Consider the following 26,490-nt stretch of genomic DNA (forward strand, 5'->3'; position numbering starts at 1 on the left):
AAGAAGGGAGTGAAATTTCTCCTTTTGTTTGTGGTGGTTTTTTTTTTGAAAGACAACTGTCAATTACTGAAGGATGCAAGACTTAGTATGCATTTATTAAGTACACATTTATGTTGAAGACAAACAAGATGACTTCCCAGCTTTACTAAGCTGTTGATCACCATAAAAGAATGAATGGCATGAATGTTTAATTAAAAAAAAAATCACAATAATCAATAATGTACAAAAAAGTAGCTCATGTCACAAGCTCATGCTATTCAGGGATTGTTTGTTTTCATGTGAATTAATGCTATTTCATCAAGTAGCAATTTTGTTCTGGAAGGTAGTGGGGCAGACAACGAAGCAGTATTGATGCATAGATTTACTGTTAACGTTTTTTCCGTGAACCTGTCAAATTGCTTCATTTTCATAAAACATGGATATTATTTTACCTTTTCAAACAGTTTTTGCCAAATTAAATTCTATTTGCAAAGTACGGAGACTCCCAGAAGGTACTGAAAAAATGAGGCTCCTTTCCTCAGATAAGGGACAGTCCTTGTAAATGTTATGATGTGAGCAAGGATAATTATACCTTACACTTCACACCACTCCTTTGAAGAGACTGCGATACAGAATCCACTGTCAGTATTTACTAAGCCCTTTTTTATTCTTTTTAAGCCTAATTAAGACGTTACTATGGACCCAAATCCCATGATTAACATCACCTCTTGTGATCATGGTTCTGATTTCTGGAAGAAAATAGTCATCTCAGAGGGTCATCCAGAAGCACAAGATGACCAAAATGTTGCAGAAAACATACCTATTCCTGCAGAGATTAAAATCTGAAATTAAGGATACCTTCCGATTAATACTTATCAGAATGCCTCTAGTTTTCAACTCAAAGGAACTGAAACCAATGGAAGTGAACTCAAAGATAAATCACTTTATTAAATTACATGACAATAAATGGCCAAATTTGTTGGCTCTTTCTACCCATATTTTTATTGTTTAAAAAGCTTGATTTTATTTTGTTTACTTCCTAATCATATACATCCATACTGATCTTTACATTTTATTAATGGTATGAAACTGGCTAAAATAAGAGTTTTATGCAAAATTGTTATTATGGAGCACTTACAAATTTGAGGATTAATGCAATAATCGTACTCTCTTCAATCTACGTTTGATTATGGATGCCTATGCTATAAAACAAAGGAAAAAACCAAAATGCTTTTCGAGGCCAGTAATTGTAGGATTCACTAATGTATCAGAAAGTCCGTTCTATGCATTTTAAAACAATGGGTAGCATTTCAGAGTTCTGTCTTTAAAACTTTGCAATTTTGTATATTTACTGGTAATAAGAAAAAAAGAAAAGAAAAGGTTCCATCAGTAATGTTAAGATACTGAAAAGCACTGAGTACCAAATGTATGTTGAAATCCTTGAATTCAGTCACTCAAACCCCTCTCTTCCTTAAGGCTGCTCTAAACAGCTCTTCTCCCTTTATTACCTAGCTCAGATTACACCAAAGTGTAGTCCAAAGGCCAGGGGAACATCACAATTTCACCCATGTTTTCTAGCATCTGCACTTTTTTTCACAGGTGTTGCTATAAAGGCAAAAAGGCTGTGACCTTAAGGTCAAATCACAGGGCACTTACGTGTGGTAGAACAGAAGGAGCTTAAATAACCATGATTTGCACATATGGACCAAACAGGACTTCAGTACAGGCATTTTGGTTTTTAAAGTGAATTTGGAAAAGAGGCAAATATGTGCCCAGTACATCTCTATCTATTCTTTGTTGTGCATTTAAACCAACATTTTTTCCCTGTATTGATTTCCAGTAATCACTGGAACTATTTTAATCAGTTGCACAGGACATAAAACCAACTAGACTAAAACCTTGCCTTTACACCAGTTTCTTACTAGTATCAAGTTTTGCTTAAGATCACATACAGCAAAAGTATCTAGGATCTTTCTAAATCAGACTCATAGGATAAAACCATTTCTCAGTGTACAAATTTTAATTTGGCACAGGCAATAAAAAAGCATGCTCCATAAAGATGCATGTAAAAAGCCATGCTATGAGTAATGTCTTGATTTAAAACCTCTGAAGTAATCTGCACTGTTCTCCTGAATTATTTCAGTATCCTGCAGTCTCTTAAGATGTTACAGGATATAGTCTTTTTTTTTTTTTCCCACTCAGCAATTGACCTTACTCCATCATCTGCTGACATGATCTAGGGGAAGATGCCCCTGCCCATGGCAGGGGGTTGTAACTAGATGATCTTTAAGGTCCCTTCCAATCCAAACCATTCTATGATTTTTCTCTCTCACACATGCTTAATTGACAGATTATGAAGCAAGTTAAAAAAAAAAAAAAACAAACCACCAAAACCCAAACAAAATCCCCCAAACTACTTTAACTTCCAACCATCTCTGCAGTGAAGGTCTTTTAAGTAAGTTGGTGCAGTGACACTGCATTCACTAGGGCACTAAAGTATCAGCCATCTGCAATGTTACCAAGGTTAAAGTCCAATGTCAGGAGAACTGCAAGGAATCTACGTGCCATCCCAGGAGAGCTTCTGAATCACCGGTGAAATAGAAAGTAGTAGGTGCTTTTTTTCTTTATAGCCAAAAGCTACAAACTGCTTGTAATATATTGCATATGACAAGGCATAATCCATCCTTTACACTAAATGCATTGTGGAGTAATGTCACGGGAATGCAGGGATTTTGAATGGGTACTACAAATCCCACAGCATCAACAATACTAAACAACACTAGTATCTAGAAGCAACTTCTTCACTGTGTTAGGATTGGTTTTTTGAGCCTCTTTTTCCAGTTTATTGAAGACAGCCATACGCCATTGAAATGCTACAGTACACAATATAAAACACTTGTAAATATTTTCGGTACTAAAGCAAACTCTTGATATGTCCATTCAAAAAAGAGCTACAGAAGAGTTTTGAAAAGGAATCTAACAATTTGTTTGACTTCAATAACAGCCGAGTACCCAACTTCCAGAGGCTCTTCTAATAAATAAGAAGCTTTGCTATTACCTGTTTTGTGTTTGGTAGAATTAGAGCAACAAGTACAATTGTTTAAACATTCCTCTGGTCAACCCAGGAATCCTACTAACAATATTCTAATAAACCCTTTGAACGTCCACCTAAATAATATTAAGCAAAATAGTACTTTGTCAAAAAAACAGAAGAGAAAAAAACCTGCATCAATATATATGACACAAATGTGCATTAAAGTGCTAGGAGACTGCTTAGTTAAAGTGCTATGTTTGGTATCTTGGCAGTGCACTGCAAAACAGAGAGGCATCTAACAATTTTTCATTAAAGTTCTACGAATAGGCAAGCTCAGTCAGGTTGTCAGGGACTGTTAATGCCACTTGTTCCAGTAAGTGCAGAAAGGAGTCACTTCTTCAAGCTGAGTCAACGTCTCATATCTCTGAACACCAATGCATGACGTGTAAGTAGAATCATAGCTGCTATCCCTGCAGTCTTGCTTTTCTATACTGTATTTACCACATTGTTACTTTAGGTAGCAGAAGAGATTAGTTGCTGATGCTTGCTCTCTTGCATCAACCTGTGCTCTTGCAATGAAGTAATGAGGTCAACCTGCTCGCTTTCTCTCTTACATGCATATGCACATACACAGAGGAGATGTTGCACTTATGGATGTTATTTTTAATTCATGTGCAGCTTACTGTGTGTGGAGAAGGAACAGGGCTGTTATACAACTATGTGTCTAAGCAGCTGGTTCAGTCTCAAAGACAGCAGGTCTTTGAATAAAACACATATATATGGCATATATTGTTATATGAATATATAAATAAAAGGTACCTATGAATAAAAGCTACAGATCAAGCTATAAACTAAAATCAGGTGTAAGACGTTGTCTTTTCCAGGTGCTGTTAGCCAAAGAGAATACAGTGAGTATCTGATATATTCCTCAATTCAGTGAATTCCTACTTACCCTTGCAATCAAGAGATTAATTCATTATAAACAGTCCATGAAGCTCATGGCATATGCTTGACTATAAGCCTCTTTAAAAAGCTGTAAATGTGCAATTTATATTAAAACTACTCAGAATAGGTCACAGAAGGACAGCAATTCCATTTTACACTCAGTGAACGCAGTTAATGCCTGTTCATTATCACTTCATCATACTGCGGTATGATAGCATATATGATAATATTAATCCTTAGTGCCTACTGCTGAGAACAAGCAAAATTTCACCTCAGATTGTAGGGGAACGTTTGAGCTCCAGAACAACCTCTGCTGTACACTGAAGCTCTGTTTTCCTTACCTTCAGTTGCCTTGATTGTGTAGCCGTTCTCTTCGTTTGGTGGTACTTCAAGAAGCTGCATGACCCTGTCCAGCAAACCATGGATAATCTCAAACCCTGGGGTCTTGTTGTAATAAACTGCACAGAAATGCCTGTAGTTTCTTGCACCTACATCTGAAGGAGAAGGAAACAATTATGTTATCTGAGAAACTTTATCACACTTTCAATCTTGCCTTTTGCATCAGTTTTCTTCTGCTGTACTATGAGGCTCTTGTGGCTGAAAGGAGAAATGAGCATGTAAAATGGCTTCTTGAACACACCTGTCATATAATCTGAGAAAATAATGGGATTTCTCTAACCTGCCAGACTCTCACAGTCAGAAATATACAGAAAGATATAAAGTATCCTATGTCTTGGGCAGGAAACAGAGTTGTTACATACTTGCATCGTCTACACAGTGACAGGTACCAAGCATATAGTTAAGTGTTAAAGAAATTAAAAACATACTAGCCAAAATGCAAATACCTAGTAAGCATCAAGAAATGTGTGATGCTGGTGGGAAAGCAAAATATTTATAGAACTCAGCTGCAGATTAACTACCAGCACAAAACAACTAGCCTACCACTTGAAATGAGTAATAATGTTAGCACGGTGATCTATGAAAAGATCTAAATACACACAGGTTTCCAAATCACAACTGATGTTTTCATGATCATCTTGGACATGCCTGCAACCAAGTGACTATGAAAAACGCGCTACATTGCATAAACTCAAGACTGTGACACAAATATCTCCCACTTTGGACAGTTCCTTAAGTGAAAACCCTGCCTTCTCCCTGCTGTAAGTTTTCTTACATTATTGATTTCATAAAAATATGTTTTTCTTTTAAACTTTCAAAATTAACAGGTAGTAGTATGTTTTTATACTTGTACCTTTAGGCTACACCGTTGCAATATACACTCTCTAGGACTACTGTGGCTGACTTCAAAGCTTTACTCCTTATGGGTTTCAATGCTTTCACTTTTTGAGAAGAACCATCTGGGAGTAGAGTAGCAAGTCTACTGTCACAGCTGCCAGTTAGTAGCAGTGAAATTCAAAATATTGATTACTGCAGTGAACTCTTTTATTGCCTTCAGGTCTTTACCTTGTCAAGGTTAAAGTGCAAGCCTATGTTGTGCAAGGTTGGCATATACAACGGCAAAGCTTACTGAAACCAGGGAAGGACTCTTTATGTGATTGTCCTCCTCTGGACATTCATATGCTTTGAAAGCATCTTAAGTATACCTTGCATTTCAGTTTGGACCAGACCTACACTTCTGAAGGAAATCTCCTGATCATCCCCACTTACTGTGTGTCTGTTCATGCTGTAAAGCAACCCTGCACCATATAAACCAGAATCCTCTCAGCTGCAATTCGATCAACAGGTGTTCCAGAAGGGCACCTGAATAGCTTCAACCACTCAAGGACATTGAGCACATATAATCAGACTAGAGCTAGTCACAAGGACAGCTTACATGTATATGGCATGGACAGTGAGTCATCAGCTGATCTCCTTCCATGCTGCACTGCTTCATAATATAGATATATAGTGCAACAAGTTACAGCCAGACTTTCAGGCATAGTCCTCTGGCTTCTGTAGTCTCCTATTCTCACCTTTCTCTTCCACTTAACGGTGATTAGATATAGGGAGGAAATGTATTTATTGACAGCAATTGCATCCCCTTTACCACTCCCACCCCCCTCAAATCCTTATATTTGTAATGTTTGAGGGAAAAGAGGGAATAAGAACTTCTTCAGTAGTGGAGGAAGAAGAAAGAATGAGTAAAAAGAGTGAGCCTGTCTGGTCTGCAAGTTAAGGTAGGACAGCACCATGTGACAGGGTCAGTTGCATGCATAAGGCTTTCATACTTCTTTCCAGAAATTAACCAAAAGAAAGGCACATGAAACCTAGTATATGTCGGGGTGAATTATGTTCTTTACGCAGTCATCTTGTGTTCACAGTGAGCATGTCAGGACCTCTGGTCATGAAACATCTCGGCTGGACTTAAGTGTTCCCAGGAAAAAAGGCACTGTGCTGCATACTACTCATAGAAAGAGTGTGGTTAAAGATCCCGATACGGTTAGTGACTTCATGGGAGTTATAGCTGCACCTATGGCGTGAACTGTACTTCCACAAAGTTCTGGACTTAAGCCAGAACTGAGCACTTCAGACCTCAAGAAATGGTTCTTTTCTACAGGCATTGTTTGCTGCTGCATTCAATACAGGAAGTAGGAGACATCCAGATCAACAGGGGCCAGGCTCAAAACAAGAGAAGTAGTGGATTCTTCAGACAGCATAGAGTTAAGTAGTTTATATGGCTCTGAAGTGGTAGAAGTTCATAGGAGATAAAACTATTATTTCTTACTACAGACAAAGAACCATGTTTGAGTTGGGAAGACCCTGAGCTACTCATGGCCAGAGAACAGGGAAGCACTCTGGAATCATTACATATGCATACCTGCTCTCGTGCTTTCCCATGACAACTGCTTTTAGCTGGTGTTACAGACAGGTTATTGGGCCAAACCAGCCTTTGGTCTGACCTGCCACAGTTGGTCTTTGTGCTTGACATACAGGGAGCCTAAATACAAGCAGAAACTTTAGCACTCATTGAGTGTTCCCTGAACTGTTACTATCTACTGCGTAAGAAATTAGAGATTATTTTTAAATTACATTTACATCTTGTTCATTTGCTTCAACTAACCATTTAGTAACAAAAAAAATCTGCCAAATACTAAACAGGAAGGCATTGACCAGCTGACTTGAAATACACAGATTAAAAAGGACTGCAAAATACAGGAGCAAGAGCCTACACAAAAGATGAACACACAGCCTTTTTGAGCCAAAAGTCTGCAGCAACTTGGCAATACAGCTGTGAGTTCTCTCATCAGTTGCTGAAAGCTGAACTTACTGGGGCAGTAAGCCCGCACTTTGTCACTCGGGATCTTTTTCTTGTTATTATAATAATTTGCAGTGTTAAACAACGCTGGAGAATCCAATCCTAGACTTCTAATGGCAACACAGAAAAGTAAAGGCTAGAGAGAAAATATCAGCAAATGGAGCATCTGATTTCTGGTCTGAGCGTGCTGGCTGTTCTGTCCCATCATATGTATCTCTGTTTTCCAGCTCTACTAAGATATCAACCAATAATACAGTCATCAATGGTGGATAATTTATTTTCATGTTGTATTGAGCAATAGAAAAGAAGAAAATGTTTTTCCCTTCTCTAAGATAGCATGTTATTTGGGCGAGACATTCAGTAGAATTATTTCTTTTTTTTTTCTGTGAGTCGTCATGCTAGTAGAATTTGTGACAACTATCTGAATTTTCATTTCCTTCTTATTCAGATAGTTATTTCCTTATTATTCAGATAGTCAATGGTGTCTTCAGATCCCTATTTATAACTAAAGCACCAGAAATAAACATACACAACAATTTTTATTTCTCATATTTTCAACTGTAAAAATCCTTGGTAAAGGATGAATTTTCAAGCATTCAAAAAAGCTGTGTTATAAAACTTGCTCCTTTACAGAGTTACATTACAATACAAGAAGTTCATTCACTACAGGCAATAGGAAGAAAAAATGAATGTATTAGGAACTGTAGGCAAAAGCTGGCAGATGTTAGGAATGCTTCAGTTCTTTATAACTCACTTAAGAGATCTTGTGTCATGCCATGAAACATTTCTATTTTTCAAGTGAGCCTGCCAAGTATGTCAACCTAAATTATACATATTTTTATATATATATTTCTGAGACTTCAAAGCACTTCCTGGGGATGCTGCTGAAAAACAATCCAAAGGATGGGCAGCTGGTTAGGAATATTTGAGCCAAAAGAGTGCAGAGGAAGATAAAGCAGTGTAGTACACTCCCCCTTTTCAAATGAGAGATGCTTCAGAAAAACGACTTGGTGATCTGAAAGGGGGATATGTGCTCATTTAAACTTGTCTCTTAGCCCCGCAAAAATCCGGAACTATTTTCTGCATGTAACTAACACTTCCAGACAGCTTGGGAAAATGCTTCAAAATATGGTAGCAGTGGTACACACAAACAATGTAAATTGGGCTAAACATGTGCTATCATAAACTTGCCAGATTCTCCAAGATCACTGGTCAGAGGTGTTTTTCTAATGGAATAATTTCTTTCGTTGTGGTAAGGCAGAGAAACGGTATTCTCTGTTCGGACTGGTGGTGTGAAGCGATGGTTTATATGCTGTGCTAGTGTAACTATCCTACCAGAAGTGACTACCAAGTGTTACAAGTTAACCACACAAATGCTGTGTAAGGTATGCTAAATCAGCACGTTTCCTCCTGCCTTGAGAAGAAACATTTCTGCTCAGATTTGGTTCCGTTTAGTTATATCAAATCTGGCACACATTTTGCTAATTTAGTACGTCAGACCTTTCTGCCAGATATGTCTGAAGAGAAATACGCTCAGTTCACCTTGGTAAGCATGAGTTCTCTGTAAGAAGGTCTTTTATTAAAAACCAGTGTGTTTTAAAAGAGCTAGGTTCATTCACACATGAATGACTACAAGATGCCATTTCAAATACAGTTAATGTCAGTACTCTCCTGACCCATACTTTTTAAATTATTAATTGGAAATTCTGCATGCCAAAATCATGAAACAATAAATTAAATTAGTCAGTCTGATGACATAAGCCTTCTGCAGGAAATCTCATTCCATATGTGAGAAGATAACCCCGTATTTTTCAGTGTTTGCAGAGTTACCAGTTATTTCTTTCTCCCCTCCCCTTTCAAACTGTTTATTAGGCAAGTTTAATTTTGGAAGTAAATTTGAGAAAGACAGTAGTTATTCTAAACACAACATTAAAACCAATTTCAGATACTGTTCACAGTCTGCAAGTGCTCAACCCATGAGAGGGCTGCACCAGAGCATAAGGTTCTAAGCTGCTGCCTCAGAAGTCTTTATCTTTGGTCTGTTGCAATGATTCCCATCAAAATGAAGTACACTACAAAATCAGGTTTTATAAAACTGTTAAGCAGCCATCCACATAAATGAAAGCTTTCAACAGCTACAATTAACACACATGAAATAAAAATAACAATTTAACTTGCAAATTTTATAAAGCCAGAATACATGTACTCATAGTTCAAGACAAATAGCCCCACTCTTGGTTCTGAAGAATGCTGATGCTAGTCTGCCATCTGTACCACGTTTTTTGAATTCTAGCTAACTGCATGCCCAACAAGGAATGAGCTGCACCACCAAACTGTCTGTACTTAATAAAAAAAAGTCTACATGGTTTGCTAAAACTGCTTATTTTGTTTGGCAAGGCTTTTTTTTCTTTAAAAAAAAAAAGTAATCTACAAATTACATTCATCACCAAAGCAATTTACTTGCCATTTTGTTTATGCCTTATATAAACCTTTGTTTTGCAGATCCCAGATACCTTAAACACAACCACTAAAATTTTAAACCAGATAATGAAACAACGGAACCATTTCTGCTGCTGAATTTAAAGCAATGCCAGCCTTTTTCACTGAGACGCAAAACTTTAGAGTTGTAACTCAGTGAACGTGCACTTCCTCTCAAAAATTGTAGCTTGTGCACTCCTTTTCCCATAATATACCATATAGAAAGAAACGAATCAGTAAATTTTAGACTTTTTTAACATTTAAAAACCCCTTTTTACAGTTCATTTTACTTTGATACATTTTTCCAGATTAAAAAAAAAAAAGTTGAAATTTTGATCCTGTACAGTGATTCTGAAATCAGTGCAAAGAGGCCCCAAAACACAGGAAGGATTTCACTGAAGCTTTTGAAAAGTGAACTAGCTGCTTTGGCTGTTTCATGTAAAACAATTAAGGTTACAGAACAATTCAAAGGCAGACATGCTTTCTTAGCATAGCTGGACGAAGTGAAAAGATAAAGAAAATCTTTTTATAGATGAGAGGGGAAATCTTACACTGTTGAGCTTTCTACTTATTTATACACAGACTTGCTCCATTCTTTACCCTGTATCTGTGCTACTAACCTGATTTTTCATATTGGTTGTCAGTTTTCCAGAAGATAATTTTAGAGAACAAATACAAGCAATCCTTTTTAAAGATGACGGGAAGATGGAAAAGGGATTCATGTTGAGACACATTGACCCCAAAATTCTCCTCTGAATTACAGCTCTCCAGAATAGAATCTGTTTGCAAATACAACCTGCTATTCCCAGGCTTGAGACGTACTGCTCTTCAGCTGGCACAGCACTGCACATCTTTGAGACTGCAGCAGTTTAAGTAGGCTCTAGTACTGTAATAGCAGCATGCCTTCAATATTTACTACTTTCCAAGGTTTGTGCCACTTGAAAACATTACCAGCAGGTAGTTTCTCTCATGAGTTACATCCCTGATAAGAATACAAAGGAGCACTAGATTAAAAGCAAGTAAAAATGTGTGCATCAGCATAAGCAATTTAGAGCAGGTTCTTTTTTGGTGCAAAATTGTCTTGCATTTATCCTTGCAGTCTTGCAGTATTCTTGTCAGATTTTAAGGGATATTTAGATGCCTAAAAATATTTGCAATGTACCGACTTGCACTTTTGAGAGAGCATTTAAAATGGAACCATATCTTTAGCCACTCTAAAATCTAGCCTGTTATGCCAATTTCTTAACTCCTGTGCTGTGCACATAAATAAAACCCCCCAATGTAATACGTAATGACCATTACATTTTTAAGGAAATACAGATTTAGTACTATTACCATTTGGTATGTAACCGTATCTCCATTATCAAAGATTTTGAGGAACCTTCTCTTACCTGTATTAGGATCTTTTACTACAATGTCAGAAATCTCGAACAGTTTGAGAGGCAAGGGCATCTTTCGGTTAGCAGCAATAGTCTTCAGTAGCCCAGGAAGGAGGGTTGTACGTGCCACCTGCAGGACAAACATGGATGCTGCAAGTGAAATACCTTCCAAAATATCTGTTAGTTTCCTTTATTTTTTGTTGTGTTCCTTTCTAATAAGAGTTTAAAAGTAGTCAAGTGCAAACTCTGCCCTTATCTCTTATGTTTAAGCATCTTCACTGCAGAATTAAACTTATATTTTCAAGTTCTCTGCATGTTCTTTATATTGCATTTTCTGAAAAAGCATGTATGTGAGCTTAACAGATGTCCTTTCACAGATGCTTGAGCTGCAGTGCAGGGTAATAGAAAAATGCAATAATATTCCTATAACTTTAATTTCACTTATGCAAAAGGTAAATACTAAGTGTTATTTTGGAAATATTAAGTGCTATCTGAAATATTGAACCTCCTGATACTAATGAATGATGTGTAGGCAGAATGTAAGTAATAGAAACAGATTGTGGACAACCTGAAATATGCAGAAAACGTATGCAAAGAACCAAGCAAGAGGCAATCATGTTACTGTTCTTACTGATGATACATTCACATGCATTTTCTGTGTTCTCCATTCAGATACTTCCTTAGAAGTGCACCTTTCTTTTTTCATTCAAACTGGAAGAGTCGGATTCAGTAAAGTCTGATTTCCCTACTGGAAAAGGGATGGGAGTGACTGTCTGCTGCTTGATTGCAGGTAAAAAAAATTACCATGTGCTCAGCCACAGTTACTTCTTATCATTGGTCATGCTGCATTTCTGTCTCTTTATTCAACTTTTCCTAACCAATGCAGAGTTCCAGCTGCACAGTCAGGTGGAAGAGGGCATCATCCTGCCCTTGTCTTGCTGGCAGAGGACAGGGGATAGGGTCAAAGCCATCCTGAGAATCCCATCACAGTTAACATCTAAAGCTGAAAGTTTATAGTGCATCACAAAGAGTAATCCTTCCCAGCTTTCAGGGAGGCCTACAGATTTTAAAAGATTGAGCTTATTTTTGCCATTAATCAGCCAATAATAACTGCTTAGCAGAATTGCTACTGCAAAGGCCTGCAGTCTTAGAAGAATCAGGAATCTGAAACTATACCTGGCTAGAGGGCCTGCTGCTTTCTCTTTTTGTTCATGCTCAGTTTTGTTTGTGGTACGTTCCATATTGCTCAGTTGTAATCACCATGTCAAATGATAGATATGAACAGGTGACAATAGTCTAAACAGGTTACAACAGTGTCTTGTGTTACTGCTTATTTGTGCTACCAAATATAACAGAAAATACATGAAGGTACCAAAAAATTCTGTTCCTGAATCTCAGATCAGCAGAAGACTGTTTTTAGTATTAGAGATAAGATGTAGAAAGGTACTTTAGACACTCAGAGAAATCAGACTTACTGAAGATCTTGAGGGGGAAAAAAAAACAAATCACAAAACATTAATACGCACAGACTGATGAAACTTTTCTAAAGAGTGTTTATTTTTGTATTTCTTAGGTTAGAAACAAAAGAAGTCTTTAAATTTACCTTCCTTGTAAATTAAAGAAAGGATCTTTTAAAAAAAAACCCACTCTTTGAAAGAAATACAAAGACTATGGGTAAACTTTTAAGGTACTTTCAGAATTGTTGACAATACTGTACTTGAGCTCCGCTCTAGTAAAGATCAAATGATCTAGAAATGGCTATTAAAATACTTGGAGCAATACAGAATTTTTTTAAAAAAGAGTAATAATAGTTAAGAATTTTTAAAAAAACATTTCCTATCCAGGGCTCAGGAAGTTTAGAGATTGCCAGGTCTAGTGGTTCCTTTTATATTGAATGGCTTTTCTAAATGCAGGAGTTGATCAATCATCTGGGATTTTCTGTAATAAGACAGCTCAGTTTTGCCACATGCTGTCATACAGAGCATGGTATTTTACTTTATTGAAAAGCTAATAGTATTTCACACTGAATAAGGTATTTTTCAGTGAAGGAGTAACAGAAGATGATTGCTAGTAAGTTTAGCATGTAAATATGCACATCCTTTTTAATGCAGGAAAAGTAGCTCTATAGTTTATAAATTTTTTTTTCTCTTCGTTCCTTTCTCTCCTCTTTAAATACAGAATCTGTGACAATGTTGCTCTCAAAATTTGACCAGAATTATCTCACCTGAAATTCTGCAGTTTTGGGGTTTGCAATGCGCACTGCTTTTGTTGCAGAGATATCCATGCCAAGTTTATCTGCAATGTCTTCTTGAGAACACTTGAGAGGAAGAGACAAAAAACCACCAAGGTCAAGTAGTTAAAATAGACAGTGAGCCAATGATGAAATTTGATATCAAGAATGAACGCAATTGTAGCACTTGCTCTGAGGCCCCATAAAATATGCTCTCATTTGCAGTACCCACTCATAATAAAAATTAAGCCCCAGTCTTAAGATTAAGTAGCCAAACTGGTTTATCTACAAATGATAATTACTAACCAAAATAAAGCTAGTTTAAAAAAAAATAAAAGGCAAGTGTTTATTTAGGCTTCTGTTATGGAATGCTGTCATCTGTTTTAAAAATAGAGGCTCAGATTCTGCCCCCTGACTTGCAGTGGGTAAAGTATTTTATGCTGAAAATAGCACTTGTAAAGGGACTGGTACCCAAGCTTTCTCACAAAGAAAACAATCCCTTGGGGGCTACTTGCAGAAAGTAAAGTACTATCTATGAAAAACAGGTCATATGGCCAAGCGTTCAATTGTCACAGCTGCACAGGATTCTCAGAGCTCATTGTTGATATTTTCATTTTTTTGAGTTGGAGTATTTTTAAAGCCCATATTCTCAGGGTGTGTTTTTAAGCTGGGCATAAAGCAATACACACGCACTTTTTGAGGCTCAGGCAATGCCTGTGCACGTACAGCAACAGATGCTACTCAGATGATCCATGCTACGGCTTTCCAGAATTTATAGCTTTATTAATGTATTAAAGAAACCAATAGCAGACTAAGCATGTAATTGAAGTTTTGCTAGTATACTGCGGTCTCCCAGAGCGTTCGCTTTGCACTGGCAGCACTCTGGAAAGTGTGTTGATAGACCAAATGTGAGGAAAATGAGCAAATGATACCATTTGAAAAAGTGGATTATTGAATTAAAAAAGAAAAAAATCTTAAAATGAATGGTGACCTTAAGAGGAGAAAACTGCGTTAAACAGTTTTCAGATGTGTATCTAAACTACAGGATGTTACTGTGATTTAACTAAATGCATTTTGGCTAAATCTGAGCTCCTCACAAAGCAATGTTATTGTGAAGAGGTATAATTTGGGGCTCGAACCAAGAAACAGATTGTATACACAAATACATAAGCAGTGTTTGTCATATAACACTGGGCTACAGAATGTTGTAGCATAAATGACATTTGTCATAGTCACAGGCCTCACACTGGTGTTTTAATAAAAAGTCTTGGTGACTGTGGGTTTCAACATGCCACAGCAGAAATACAAATGTGATAACGATATACTGCATGATCTTAAAAATGTTGCTGTTGCAGTTCATAAAGGTCCTCAGTTGTAGTGACGTAATATATTTGATGTTTTTAAGCATATTACCTATTCAGCCCTGAAAAAAATGAATTATATCTATTAATGTTATTCATAATACATTCATTACATAATGTTATTATATAAGAAATATAATACTTATTATATTTAGTAATACAATAATTATTAATGTTATTCGTAATAATGTTATATTAATATAAAGAAAATATATAACAGCTTGACTATGTTATACATATTACTTCCCCAACATGGTACTACCACAGGTAGTCTGAGTATCTTTGTCAAATACTAGCACTGCAGGAAATAATACTAGTTATTGTCCTGGTTACTTAAATGAGTTAATAACTAAATATTAAAAACTAGTGTTAAAATTTTATTCAATACATTGCAATACCTGAACTTTTCAAATGCATGGAAGTTTTTTAGGAGCCTGCATCACTGTACCTCAAAATCTTTGCGTAAGTTACCAAAAAATAGTATGTGATCAGATGACTATCTCTTAAAAGGTTGTGTACTTTCTGACATATATACTTCTGGCCATCTAGTAAGTTTTAAGTTCAGGAAGAGGTTGAGAAATTCCACAGAGGTTTTAATAGAATAAGTGACGGTAGCTCCCCACATGCTAAAATGTCCACAAATTGCACTTGAAGGCAAAGACTTTGAGCAGATCTCGTAACAGAAAGGATTTTCTAAAACGTGTAGTGTATTTTCAATAGCTGACTATGCCAATCACCACATATGGACAGTTACCACACACATTTGGAGGGCACAGGGGCGTACTTCACTTTTTCTGATAGTAGTTCAGGTTCTCTGATCCAGATCACAACTGTGGCAAAGGGGTATGAACAAGCAGCCTTGACAAAGCCAAAGGCCTAAACATTTTACTTCAACAAAATAATCCTGCTGCAAAATTTCAGTATTAGAAACTATGCCAGCTGTTAGTACTGGAATGGCATATGCTGCTGCAGAGTCCTAATTCTTGGTAAAAGACTACTGGCATGGCTGTTACAAATAATATGAATAATACCTGCAACCAGCGGTAACAGCGATTACTACATTTTTATTTGTTCTTCCATGCAAAAAAAACCCACCTGTGGTGAAACTCAGAGAGGTATTTCTGTCCCCTTAGCGTGCATTATAACTTTTTTAAAGGTATTCTTAAAATAAACTCTTTGCTCACTGAATAACTACGTATCAGCTTGGTATCTAATGCAAGGAATCATGAGCAAGTGACAATACTAAAGAGACAAGTAGAAACAAGGTAATCTCTAAACGGAAGTAACATTCACCAGAAAGTAATAAATTTTAAAGTTTTTGTTTTCCAGATCAACAAACTATGATGAATTTCACATTTGGTGATCAAAGTCTTGAGAGGGACTTGCTATCTTACAATTTCATCCCATCAAGTTCAACTAAAAACAGCACTTCAGCAGCTATTTTCACCTCTATACTTAGAACTACATGCCACATTAAGTGACTCATTCAGTTTCTCTGACCTACAAACTCACAAAATATTATACTATAATTCCAAAGCACTAGCAAACAATCACCTGACAAAACAGTAATGGATAATACTGGTACATTTATACAACATATTCTCAGACCATCCTCTGCAGTTTTGGCTGCATCGCTGTTCCAATACACAACTAAGAAAAATATGAAATCAAAGTAATATACCAGGGCAAAAGTGAGTGCTTCAGTGAATCCAGCAGCTGCCAAGTCCAGTCTCAGAAGTTCTGTGAGCTTATTGAGGGGGAGCTAAAATGAAACAAATACCAGTTTTTAACTTCCATCTGAAAACATTTTTCTATTCTTTCCCGAGGTGATTCTGCCTGTTACGTTATGGTTAATTCACTAGAGAGGTACTATGCTTGTGTGCTTAAAATTTTTGAAAGCGTCAGCCAGCTGCCTTTAGGCTTGCCTGAGGAAATGAATCTCCCAATTAAAGATTTAATACAGGCTCCCTGCTTAAACCCTGTCTTTTTTCAAGTACCAGCAACCACTGGTCTTGGACTTATTCAAATCAATGGGGCATCTGTTTTGTATCCTATCCATGGTAAATACTTCTTAAGGCAAAGCATGTCAAAATATTTAATTCCTAGGTTCTGTTTTCCCCAAAGCCCTTCTGGCATGCACTAGTCATTTACTGACAACAGAGAGTTTATTTGAAGGGGCAATCTTACTTGATTAGCTATGGTGTATGTTTTCGGAATAGTCATCTGAATGTTGTTATAACCATAAGCTATTGCTGCATCTTCTATGATATCACACGCATGGATAATGTCTGCTCTGGTAGGAGGGATTTCAACCTCTATATTGTTCCCATTCCCTATGACATGTGACTTCAAGCACATCCTAGTCAGCAGCTTCGCAAGGCTTGATGGAGTTTCACTGAAACAAAACAAGAGAGCAGTAATTTATGGATCTTGTACTGTATTGACTGGCTTTTTGAAGTAACCAATGAATCTTCAAGTGCTTTATGGACTGTACATTGACTTAGCATTCCATCAGAACCAGCTCAGATTCTGACTCTTAAGATGGTCATTTTTCTTTACTTCTTAACAGTTGTGTGAGGCCATAAAGAATCATTCACCTTCCTTGAAAACAGGGGAAGAAGTCTTACAGAGTTGATCTAATTACCCAAGATAAACCCTGAATTTTTGATAAATTAAAAAAAATAAACAAAATCACATAGTGTAAACATTTTTAGAACAGTGCAATAATCAAGGTTTTTTAGTACCTTTTTCATGATTATGGAAAACTATGTTTTCATTTGCAATAACAGACCTGATTCCTATTTTCTTGTTAATGAGTTCAGGTTTCACCTTCTCTTTTCGGTAAGCCAGTTCCTAAAAAGAAAGTCAAAGCTTTTCAGCATACACAATGCCTGCCATTTCTACCTAAGAGGATTCAATTTTGACATCTTAGTAATCTAGCTTCTTCTAATTGCAATACTGAAGTGACATCCATAGAAGACAGGTGTGGAGTATTAGGCTAAACTTAAAATATTAAAGTAATGAGATTCTTTAAAACATATTATAGGTATGTGACGCAAAAGCTGTTCTCAGTTAAGCTAGAAGGTTGAATCCCTGTTACTGAAACTTCCGATAATTTCTGATATATGCAAGTACCAGAATTGCTGAAAGTTTCTAGTCACCAGTTTATCCTAAGTCAAAGCCCTAAAGCAGTGAATGGTCATGCATGAGATCTCATGGTCTAGTAGAGATCAAATGACTTTTAGGAGGAAAAGTAAAGAAAACTTTCTATTTCCATACTGGCACAGAAATGTCTAAAGGTGTTTTACTTAGAAAGGTTGCAACATATTTAAGGAAGTTATTTTGTATGTATTTACTTAGGTGTTTCTAAACTAGATATACAGATCTTTAAAACCCTTGGCATCTAAAACTTTGGGGATTTTTTGCTCTATTTTATCTAGAGAAGCTACTTGGTTACTGCAGAGATTTCTGTTTTGTTGGATCTCTCTTCAGGATTCTAGGTCTTTCCTCTGTTGATCAAAGCTGATACTGCTAAAAGAAAAAGCTAAAATACCACAGAAAAACTCTCAGTAAGTTTCTTTCCATCTAAGCAGTTTGTAGTTGCTTGATACATCTGATTTTATGAACTCAACCAGATCTCTGTTTCTCTTCAGGAAACAGGAGGAATTGCTTTCTTTATACTTATTAAGAGAACAAAAAAGTAAGACTCCATTACTGCAAAGAGGTCTGCCTGGGACTCTGAATGCAGGCAAACCTGTGCTTGAAGTCAACATCCTGCCTTATAGACCTTTACAAAGTTGGAGTCTATAAAGCGAAAAACTGAAAAATCCAGTGTTACAAGGTTATTTTAACTGAAGGATATTAAAGCTTCCAGATCTGATAACTCAAGTTATGCTGAGGCTGATTTCAGTTGTCCACTGGTTTAAGCCTGAAGGATCTCTTCCTGCATTTATTTTCCCTGATTTGGAACACGTAAGTTTTAAAGGCTTTAGACACAGATTATGACCTTTGGTTGCAATCTTTACTTGTTCCTGAAAAAGTTTGTATCACATGAACTCTAAACCACAGCAGTGGTTACCACTTGTAACTTTAAACCCTACTCTTCTTTTTGGAGTATCAGGCTATGTCAGTGAGACTGTTATTTTTAGCTTTATCATAAATTAGTGGAGCTTCAGAACGCATTTCCTAGATAAGGGGAAGCTGGAGCTGGAGTTATTTGAGAAGGCCCTTACTCACTAATATACAGACAGTGCCAAGCTGAACTTTTACACTATACCTCAGAACCAGTATATGCTGCCTCTGCAGAAAAAGAATGTCATTCTTTCCAGACTTTCGTGTAAATAAAATCCTTTCCCCAAGGATACTGAGATATCATATCACTGTGCTTACCGGATAGATGTGGGTCTTCCCATTAGGATAAACTACTTCTGCTGCTTCAACACTGAGAGAGACAGAAAAGCAGAAGTAAAAATGTTTTTAACACATGGCTCAAACATAATGTCTCTCTTACTAGAAATTTATACTCACCTGAATGGCTTCTCACAATATTCACTAAACATCGTGACTATAATATCAAGAACAATTTTTGCCTACAAAATAAAGATAATAATCACATTGAAATCTGTCATCTACTTGTGTCAAGGCAGACAAAATATCTTTACAAAAAAATCTTTTCTTACACTCTTCATTCCATTTTATTTAATAACTTAACAACCAGAATCCTAGCAGTCTAGAATTTAATTTTAAAAAATGGTTTTCTTCTGCTGCAGAGACATTTAGGCAAAAACTTGAAATCTTCGGTTTTCAAGGTTCCGAATCATTTCTATTGCTTTGCTAAACTCTGAAGATACACAGGGTCTTTATTACCAGTTGGAACTGGGTCTTCCCAACCTTTAGTCTAATTAGTCACTTCACTGAAATTCAAGTGAGAATGTAGAGGCTGAAGGACTGTGCATTGTTTAGAAATATATTATCAAATAACCTCAACTGCAAAATCTTTTGATTTATAGTTAAGATTTTGAGATATTAGTGTAAAAGAACATAATCATGAGATTCAGATCAACTTCTTAATCTACAAGGGTTGTTTTTTTGATGCCTCACAGTGTAGTTTCCTTCATGTAAACAGAAAGGTGCTATTTTTATTTTTACTATGAAGGCAAGCAGAGCAAGAAGCAGTTATTTATCAGTTTGCTTAGAAGCCACTTTCCAATAAGCAAATTTATTTGTGTCATTAACGTATCTTTGTGTAGTAGGTTAAGTTAAAAGTGTTTTTGCTCTTAAGCGTAAAGATACACACTGTAGGGAAAACATCAGTGAATGCACAACCTATATTCAAGAACAGGCAATTATAACTGCTAGGCTTTCATGCTCTGGCTTTGAGTTACAGAATTTGCACATGGAAAGACTTCAATTTGACAATTACTTGCACAGCATCCCTGCTTGAAAAAGATAACTAAGAAGAAAAAGTGTTGTCTTCCTTCCCTCAGCCCGAATTTTAAGTGGGAGACAAAATGATTCTTTACAAAGAGCATTCTGGCAAAATAGGCAGTCTTAGTGAATTCCACTCTTTTTGAAGACTTGCAGATTTAGAAAAAGTGTTTGACAACCAAAAAAAGCCCCTAATATACTTAAATTACTTTCTTGTACAAACTGAACGCTTAGTGTCAATATAAAGACACAGTAAAACCAAAATCCTATGAAAATACGAGGGTGTCTATAGAGCAAGTCTAAAACTGTGTTGAGGAAATTCCATAAATCCCACAATTTATCCCGCCCTTTTGAAATGGGAGGTTGGCTGCTACTGAAGGTCTTTGTATTGGAGCTCTATCACCCAAAGGGAAAGCAATGATATTACAGAACATCAAAAGTAGGAAAGATTAATTTACCTTTGTAATATCTGTTCCTGTACATTCAATAAACACATTTCTGGTATTTACGTTTATTTTTGTATGATCTCCTAAAACATGTGAAGACAAAAACATGTTAAGAAATGTTATTACTTTTCTTGCAATGACACTGATACTGATTCCTTTTGTAATTCGGAAAGATCATTGTCATCTTCTACAGCTTAAAAGGCCACTGTCCACTGCACTAACATTCACAATTCTTACCAGAATAGCAGCTCTTTTTATTTTTAAATTTATGAATTGAAACCAGGAAAAAGACAAGTCAGACTCACTGACTGGGTTATGCTTTACACTGAAAGACACAACTCTACAGGTATCTCAGTATTCAGCTGAAAAGGCAAACTAGCAGCAGAGCAGCCATCTGCTGACTGCAAAGTGGTTCTGCACCTCCAGAGCATCTGTCTTTCCTGGCTTCAGTAATGCATTTGCGTTTGATGTGTGACGTGTGTAGGAAAGGAGCCTTGGACTGGAATGAATTAAATGGGTTTCAAAAAGTTGTTCTTACCAGTCCCTGCAACAGAGTATGAGCTGCCTTTTAAGAAGATTTTGGTTAGCTGTTTAAGATATGGATAAGGTCAATTAGGAAAAATACATCTGAAGAGATTATCATTGCAGGTTTTATCGGTCAGTGTGGGGAAGGTTACTGATTCTTGACCTAAATATACCGGTATTCTGAAATGTCCTCGTTTAAGGAGTAATTCTTGCCATGTCATTAATTGCCTTCAGTAAACATAGTTCTCAAAAATCACCCATAGTTTCTTTTGCATTCAGAGGAAACCCATGTTTAGAAACAATGCAAAAAGTCTAGACCAATTTATTCTTTTTAAGACATTAAAGTCTTCTGCAATCACTTGTGTGATAGCAAAAGGATCCACAAGAACTGGTTCACACTGCTGATAAATACACTGGGTGTAAGACCTGGGTGAAAAGTTCCCTACTGTGACCACATAAAATGGAGTACAAAGCAGCCTGTTAACAGTTATCCATTTACAAAATAATTTCTTATGTGCTCCTTTTAGCTAAATGTCTGAAGAACAATGTTTATGTATGCAAACAAAATGCTTTCCTAACAAAGGTTCATGTCACAAAGAACCTTTCTTGAGTTCTAGAAGGGTATGAGAAGCTAAATGCAGAGGTTTGCAGTGGGACTTTTACATCCTCTTGATGAGGATCAGAAAAGAACACTAGCAGCCTAGGGAGGGAGTAAAAAGAAAGATTATATGAAATTCTAAGTGAAACAATTTTAAGAAAACATAATAATCCTTATCACACATCAATGTTTGTTAGACGCTCTGACACACACAAAATAGCAGCGACAGCATCAACTAGTCGTAAGTAATCTTACCATTGATGATTGGTGGCATGGAGAGAACAACACCGTTGCTGTCATAAATGACAGGATAAAGTGGCTTGCTTTCAATTAGGTGTAAATAGTGCCGAAGGTGGCTGTCAGTCTAGAGAAACAAAGAACAACCTAAATTTCACGTTAGTTCACTTGTGAACTTCCATAGTGCCACAATCCTTTGCTGAGAGGTTAATGGGAACTTTGAAAGATGGAAGGATTTGGTTTAGAGCTAGGTACTTCACTAGCAAAAGCTGTTTGCTCTCAGAAGCAGGAAAACTTGAAGTGAGAAAACTGGATTTTTGGTTTTCTTCAGAAGTGTTAAAAATTATTTCTTTAAGGATTCTCTCAAAGATGCATAGGCCATGCTGTCCAAACGATGCCCTTGTTCACCCCAGCAGACCTTTCACTGCCAAACCCATGGGCACACATCCTTAGTTTATAGGAACTTTCCTTAGAAGTGACAAAAATTAGCACTAAAATACTTTTAATTATAAATTGCTGAATACTGACACATGCTTAAATTTGATTCAAAATTTAAATCTGTTCTAACGACATAGGTATATGCTGTACCAAAAACATCATTTATTTTTAGTTCCTCTGATACCCCTTGTTTCCTAGCTCTCTTACTCATCTTTAGTTAGAGATCTTTGAGAATTTATGTATCTCCATTGCCAGTATGTGTGCTACACCAGGGCTGTATATTGTAACAACGGTGATAATAGTGTCATTTTTCAAATGCTGACATTTAAAGTGGCCCCCATAAACATCATAAAATCAGACTGGATAGAATCTTTTCCCAGGATTTACCTGGTTTCATCAGGATGCTGGGCCAAGAGCAGTGCCAGACTTAACTTGAGCTACACAGCTGCACTTGTGTAATATGTAGCTGGGTAAACAATTCAACATCTTCCCCAAACAAACTGGCCAAATTAAAGTGACATTAAAAAATCTGGTATTATTTGCCCTGAGCTTTTCTCAGCTTTGTACACAGAGTATCTTACCAGTGTAGACAGATAAGTATAAAACTCTTTTACATTATTTAATAATAATGTAAAAGGTATCATGAAAAGCAGTCTTCATGTTGATAAATCAGAGGGTTAATATCAAACCCACTATTCTGAGAGTTATGCTTAGCCACAAAACACAATGATGTATCTTTCATGGACATAAAAATAAAGTATTACCATGCATTTCTCATGAATAAGCAAAATGGGGAATGTTCACTGGTTGAAGCTACAGAAGATAATTGTTGTTTTATTTCTAAGAACAACTCTTAATAACAAGGATATCAGAGACATTAAGCTTTGGAACTCTATCTTCCTGCATTTAGTGCAATAAGCCTGAAAAATCCCACTTACTCTATACAGATCCATAATTTGTGAAGCTGTGTACTCCCGGGATTGATTCAAGGGCTTGAATTTAATTTCAGAAGGTGCTTTAGCTGTATAAGTGAATGGACCAGAGATGGTGTCCAAGTCATGGGTACCTATTGCTACTAACGCTCTTCTCCTAGAAAGAAAGAAGGCAAAATAATGATTTATTTGAAGCTCCTTTGACATAATATCCTATGATGCTCTAAACTTCTATGCATTCACTGAACTTAATGAAAAAGTAGAAAGGCAGTTTTGAGAAGTCTAGAAATTATTTTCACAAATAACATTTTAATGAATGCTAACAACACACCTAACAAAGGCAAATCCAATGGGACTGCTGCAAAACACTTCTTTCTCAACTGTTGTAGGAGCTGTAAGAGCTATTTATGTTGAAAAATACTGAGAGCAGGGAAAAACAGGCAAGGAAATGAGAAGGATCAAGCGAGTGGCTATAAAAGATTTTCCTGAGCATAAATATAATGTCTCTCTGCAATAGGGACGTGCGTCTTAACATGTGACAAAATCATACATATAGACACTACACACTATGTTAAATTTAAGCACTAACCTGCAAATATTTTGGTGTAGTTTTTCTTGGAGGTCAATGAAACTATCATAACGTTCCTTGGTAAAAGTTATATTGCGAAGGACTGCAGCTACAGCATGAGGACGGACTTGGACAGTCTACAATTTACAACAGTAGCACATTATAAATTTCAAGTACACAGAACATACAAAACTAAAACAGATTAAATGTGCACTTTTCTTCATAAAATCCTCTTCTGTAAAGTAGTAATCAAAAAGAAAATTCCTGGAAAGACATCAGAATCCCAAAGGGGAAAAAAAAACCAAACCATCCTACTCCAGGTCTGGTAGAGACAAGGAGGTTTCCAATACACTGTGTAATGGCCCAGAAGGTCAATGCAATGTGAGCATCTGAAACTTGAATTCGATCTGCTACTAGGTTCTCTCAAAGTAATTTGTCTATTGTTCCTCTCTCTTCCTTTCCCTAAAAATAAATCACAATGAGTAGAGATATTTAAATTTCTTTAGCTCTTGTTCTGCAAATAAGATTTCCAGTCTCACTGCTCTTCTAAAACTGGTACTGATACCTATCTTGCTGGTTCAGAAACTCTCAATAAATTTACAAAGGTTCAGTAAACGCTTTTACCTGTTCAGTGATCATCAGCCTCTGACCTTCACCCTGAGCTGGTATTATCTTTTCATACCTAGGGAGATTTATCCTAGAATAAAACCAGAAATAAGTCTGTAACTGAACGAGAGTAAGTTCCCCAAATGCAGGAAACTTTAGAAATGCAGCCACAATTATATGTAGAAAACTTTCTTAGTAACACTTCTTAGCATGTAAATTAGGTAACTGTTTTCTATGGGATGGTAAACAGATTACTGAATCAGAAAGGAAGGACTCAAGAAGATAAAGTTGTAGCAGAAAAATGAAAAAAATGATTTGGTATTTATTACAAAGGATCACAATGAAGTACCCCTGCAGGAGTTCTTTAGAGAGGATAACTCTCAAATGGAGCAGCAGTTGAAAAATTTTTAGAACAGATGCAAACCCCAGTAACATTCTAGTCCAGTCTATTAAAAATATACAACAAATACTCTTCAGAGCAACATCTGATGAATCCGATCTACACATGAGATTGCACTCAAAACCCAAGCAAGCAGCAAGTTTGTTTATTGACCAGAAATTGACTGGTATTTAAACAAATAACAAACCATGCAAAAATCTCACAACTCTGCATTACCTTTCTTTAAAGACCTGCAGTCCTCGGACCAGCCCTTCAAGGCAAAGAAGATCGTAACGGTTGGCAGGAACATCAATTTTGTAGAGAATGGTATCAGATGCACCCTTTGCCTTTTCTTCACCTTTTTCTTTACTTATAATGTCTTTCTCAGATGTCTGAAATTAAGCAAAAATGTGATTTTACCCTGAAATATCTTAACATTGACAAGAGTATGATAATGAGACAATACAATACGAGAAATCATATTAATTAGAAGTTTAATAGTATAATTTGGATTTATGCAGCAAATGGACACAGCAAATGCCAGAAATGACATAAAATCTAAATCTTTCTCAGATTCAGAGGTTGTAATGCAGTACACCAAAAGAAAAACTCACTATTAGAATGTGAATTTAAAAAAAGAGATTATGGAAGGAAGAGTCTCTAGGCTAGCAGATCCCAGTAGAGAACTGTGATCTTATTTTTGCAACAGATTGGCAAATGACTTGTCGTATCATGTCTATACGGAAATAAAGCATACCATATGATGTTCAGATGTCTTTTGATAAACATCATTAGAAGATGAATTAATTCAAATCAAAAAGCAAAACCAAAAGATGTCTACTTGAATAAGATTTACATGGATACAGTTAACCGGGCTAGCAAATTTTCACAAGCACAGAATTCAAGCCAAAACTTTAAATATGAATTAGTTACAACTTAGGTAACAATGTCTAGGACAGATACATTTTTGTGGATACATCTGTCTAGGACAGATACATTTTTTGTGGATATTGCACAGAAGAATGCATACAAAAAAAAGCCAAGCAGATCTTGTAAAACATGTTCACTACATGGTCTGTGGCCATATTTATGCTGCTAAACAAAACAGGGCCAGAGACTGTGCCACAGAACGCCGACCTCCCTGAAGTACAGCAATATGCTGTCTGGGGCTCTCTTGCTTTGAAGACAGTAATTTTGGTATGTCTGGGTTTTTTTTTCAGATTCAGAACTCCTGTGTTAATATAGTCTGTTACAACAGTATTTTATTACAAGAATCTAAAGGTATGTGTTACATATTCTGCCCCGTGTTACGGAGATGTACGAGGACGTTTCAGGATGAAAAGCCTGCTGCAGTACTGCTGAAAGATTCCATAGGTCAAGGGGACCTTCAAGTCTTGTCCACACTGCTTTTTGAAGACATCTGGGGTACAGTGTCCTCTAAACCTTGCCTAGATGTTTTCTTGGTACATGCTAGAGGTCATGGGCCAACACTGTACCAGGAAATATGCTGGAAATAATGCAATATGAATCTCATCAAATATAAATGCTGACACTACATTATATCTACTGAAAAAAAAACCCACATAAAAATGTTACTTACAATTTCATCAAGCTCCAAACCAAACTCAAAGCAAAGCTCATTAAATTCTTCATCAGCTGTGAAGAAAGAAGG

General features: G+C 36.5%; 1 protein-coding gene across 2 annotated transcripts in view; it reads right to left on the reverse strand.

The window, feature by feature from the left end:
- FARSB (phenylalanyl-tRNA synthetase subunit beta) overlaps positions 1–26,490 on the reverse strand; it is a 39,823-nt gene that overhangs the window by 12,104 nt on the left and 1,229 nt on the right. Inside the window, exons 2-17 of one of the 2 annotated variants that reach the window (XR_015222398.1) lie at positions 26,419–26,474; positions 25,056–25,210; positions 24,458–24,530; positions 23,855–23,970; positions 23,272–23,422; positions 21,914–22,022; positions 20,548–20,618; positions 19,190–19,251; positions 19,052–19,103; positions 17,454–17,515; positions 16,850–17,057; positions 16,344–16,424; positions 13,296–13,388; positions 11,084–11,201; positions 10,489–10,674; positions 4,425–4,452 (exon numbers count right to left, since the gene is read on the reverse strand). Coding sequence is in view for 1 of the 2 variants with exons in the window: in XM_086618116.1 (XP_086474242.1) it covers positions 4,300–4,452; positions 11,084–11,201; positions 13,296–13,388; positions 16,344–16,424; positions 16,850–17,057; positions 17,454–17,515; positions 19,052–19,103; positions 19,190–19,251; positions 20,548–20,618; positions 21,914–22,022; positions 23,272–23,422; positions 23,855–23,970; positions 24,458–24,530; positions 25,056–25,210; positions 26,419–26,474 (1,560 nt within the window). In the remaining variant the exon portion in view is untranslated. Of the gene's footprint in view, positions 1–4,299; positions 4,453–10,488; positions 10,675–11,083; positions 11,202–13,295; positions 13,389–16,343; positions 16,425–16,849; positions 17,058–17,453; positions 17,516–19,051; positions 19,104–19,189; positions 19,252–20,547; positions 20,619–21,913; positions 22,023–23,271; positions 23,423–23,854; positions 23,971–24,457; positions 24,531–25,055; positions 25,211–26,418; positions 26,475–26,490 lie in introns of those variants that run through there. The other variant, XM_086618116.1, reaches the window with a different exon arrangement.

Source organism: Tauraco erythrolophus, chromosome 11 (genome assembly GCF_009769465.1).
Source record: "Tauraco erythrolophus isolate bTauEry1 chromosome 11, bTauEry1.pri, whole genome shotgun sequence".
Taxonomy (NCBI): domain Eukaryota; kingdom Metazoa; phylum Chordata; class Aves; order Musophagiformes; family Musophagidae; genus Tauraco; species Tauraco erythrolophus.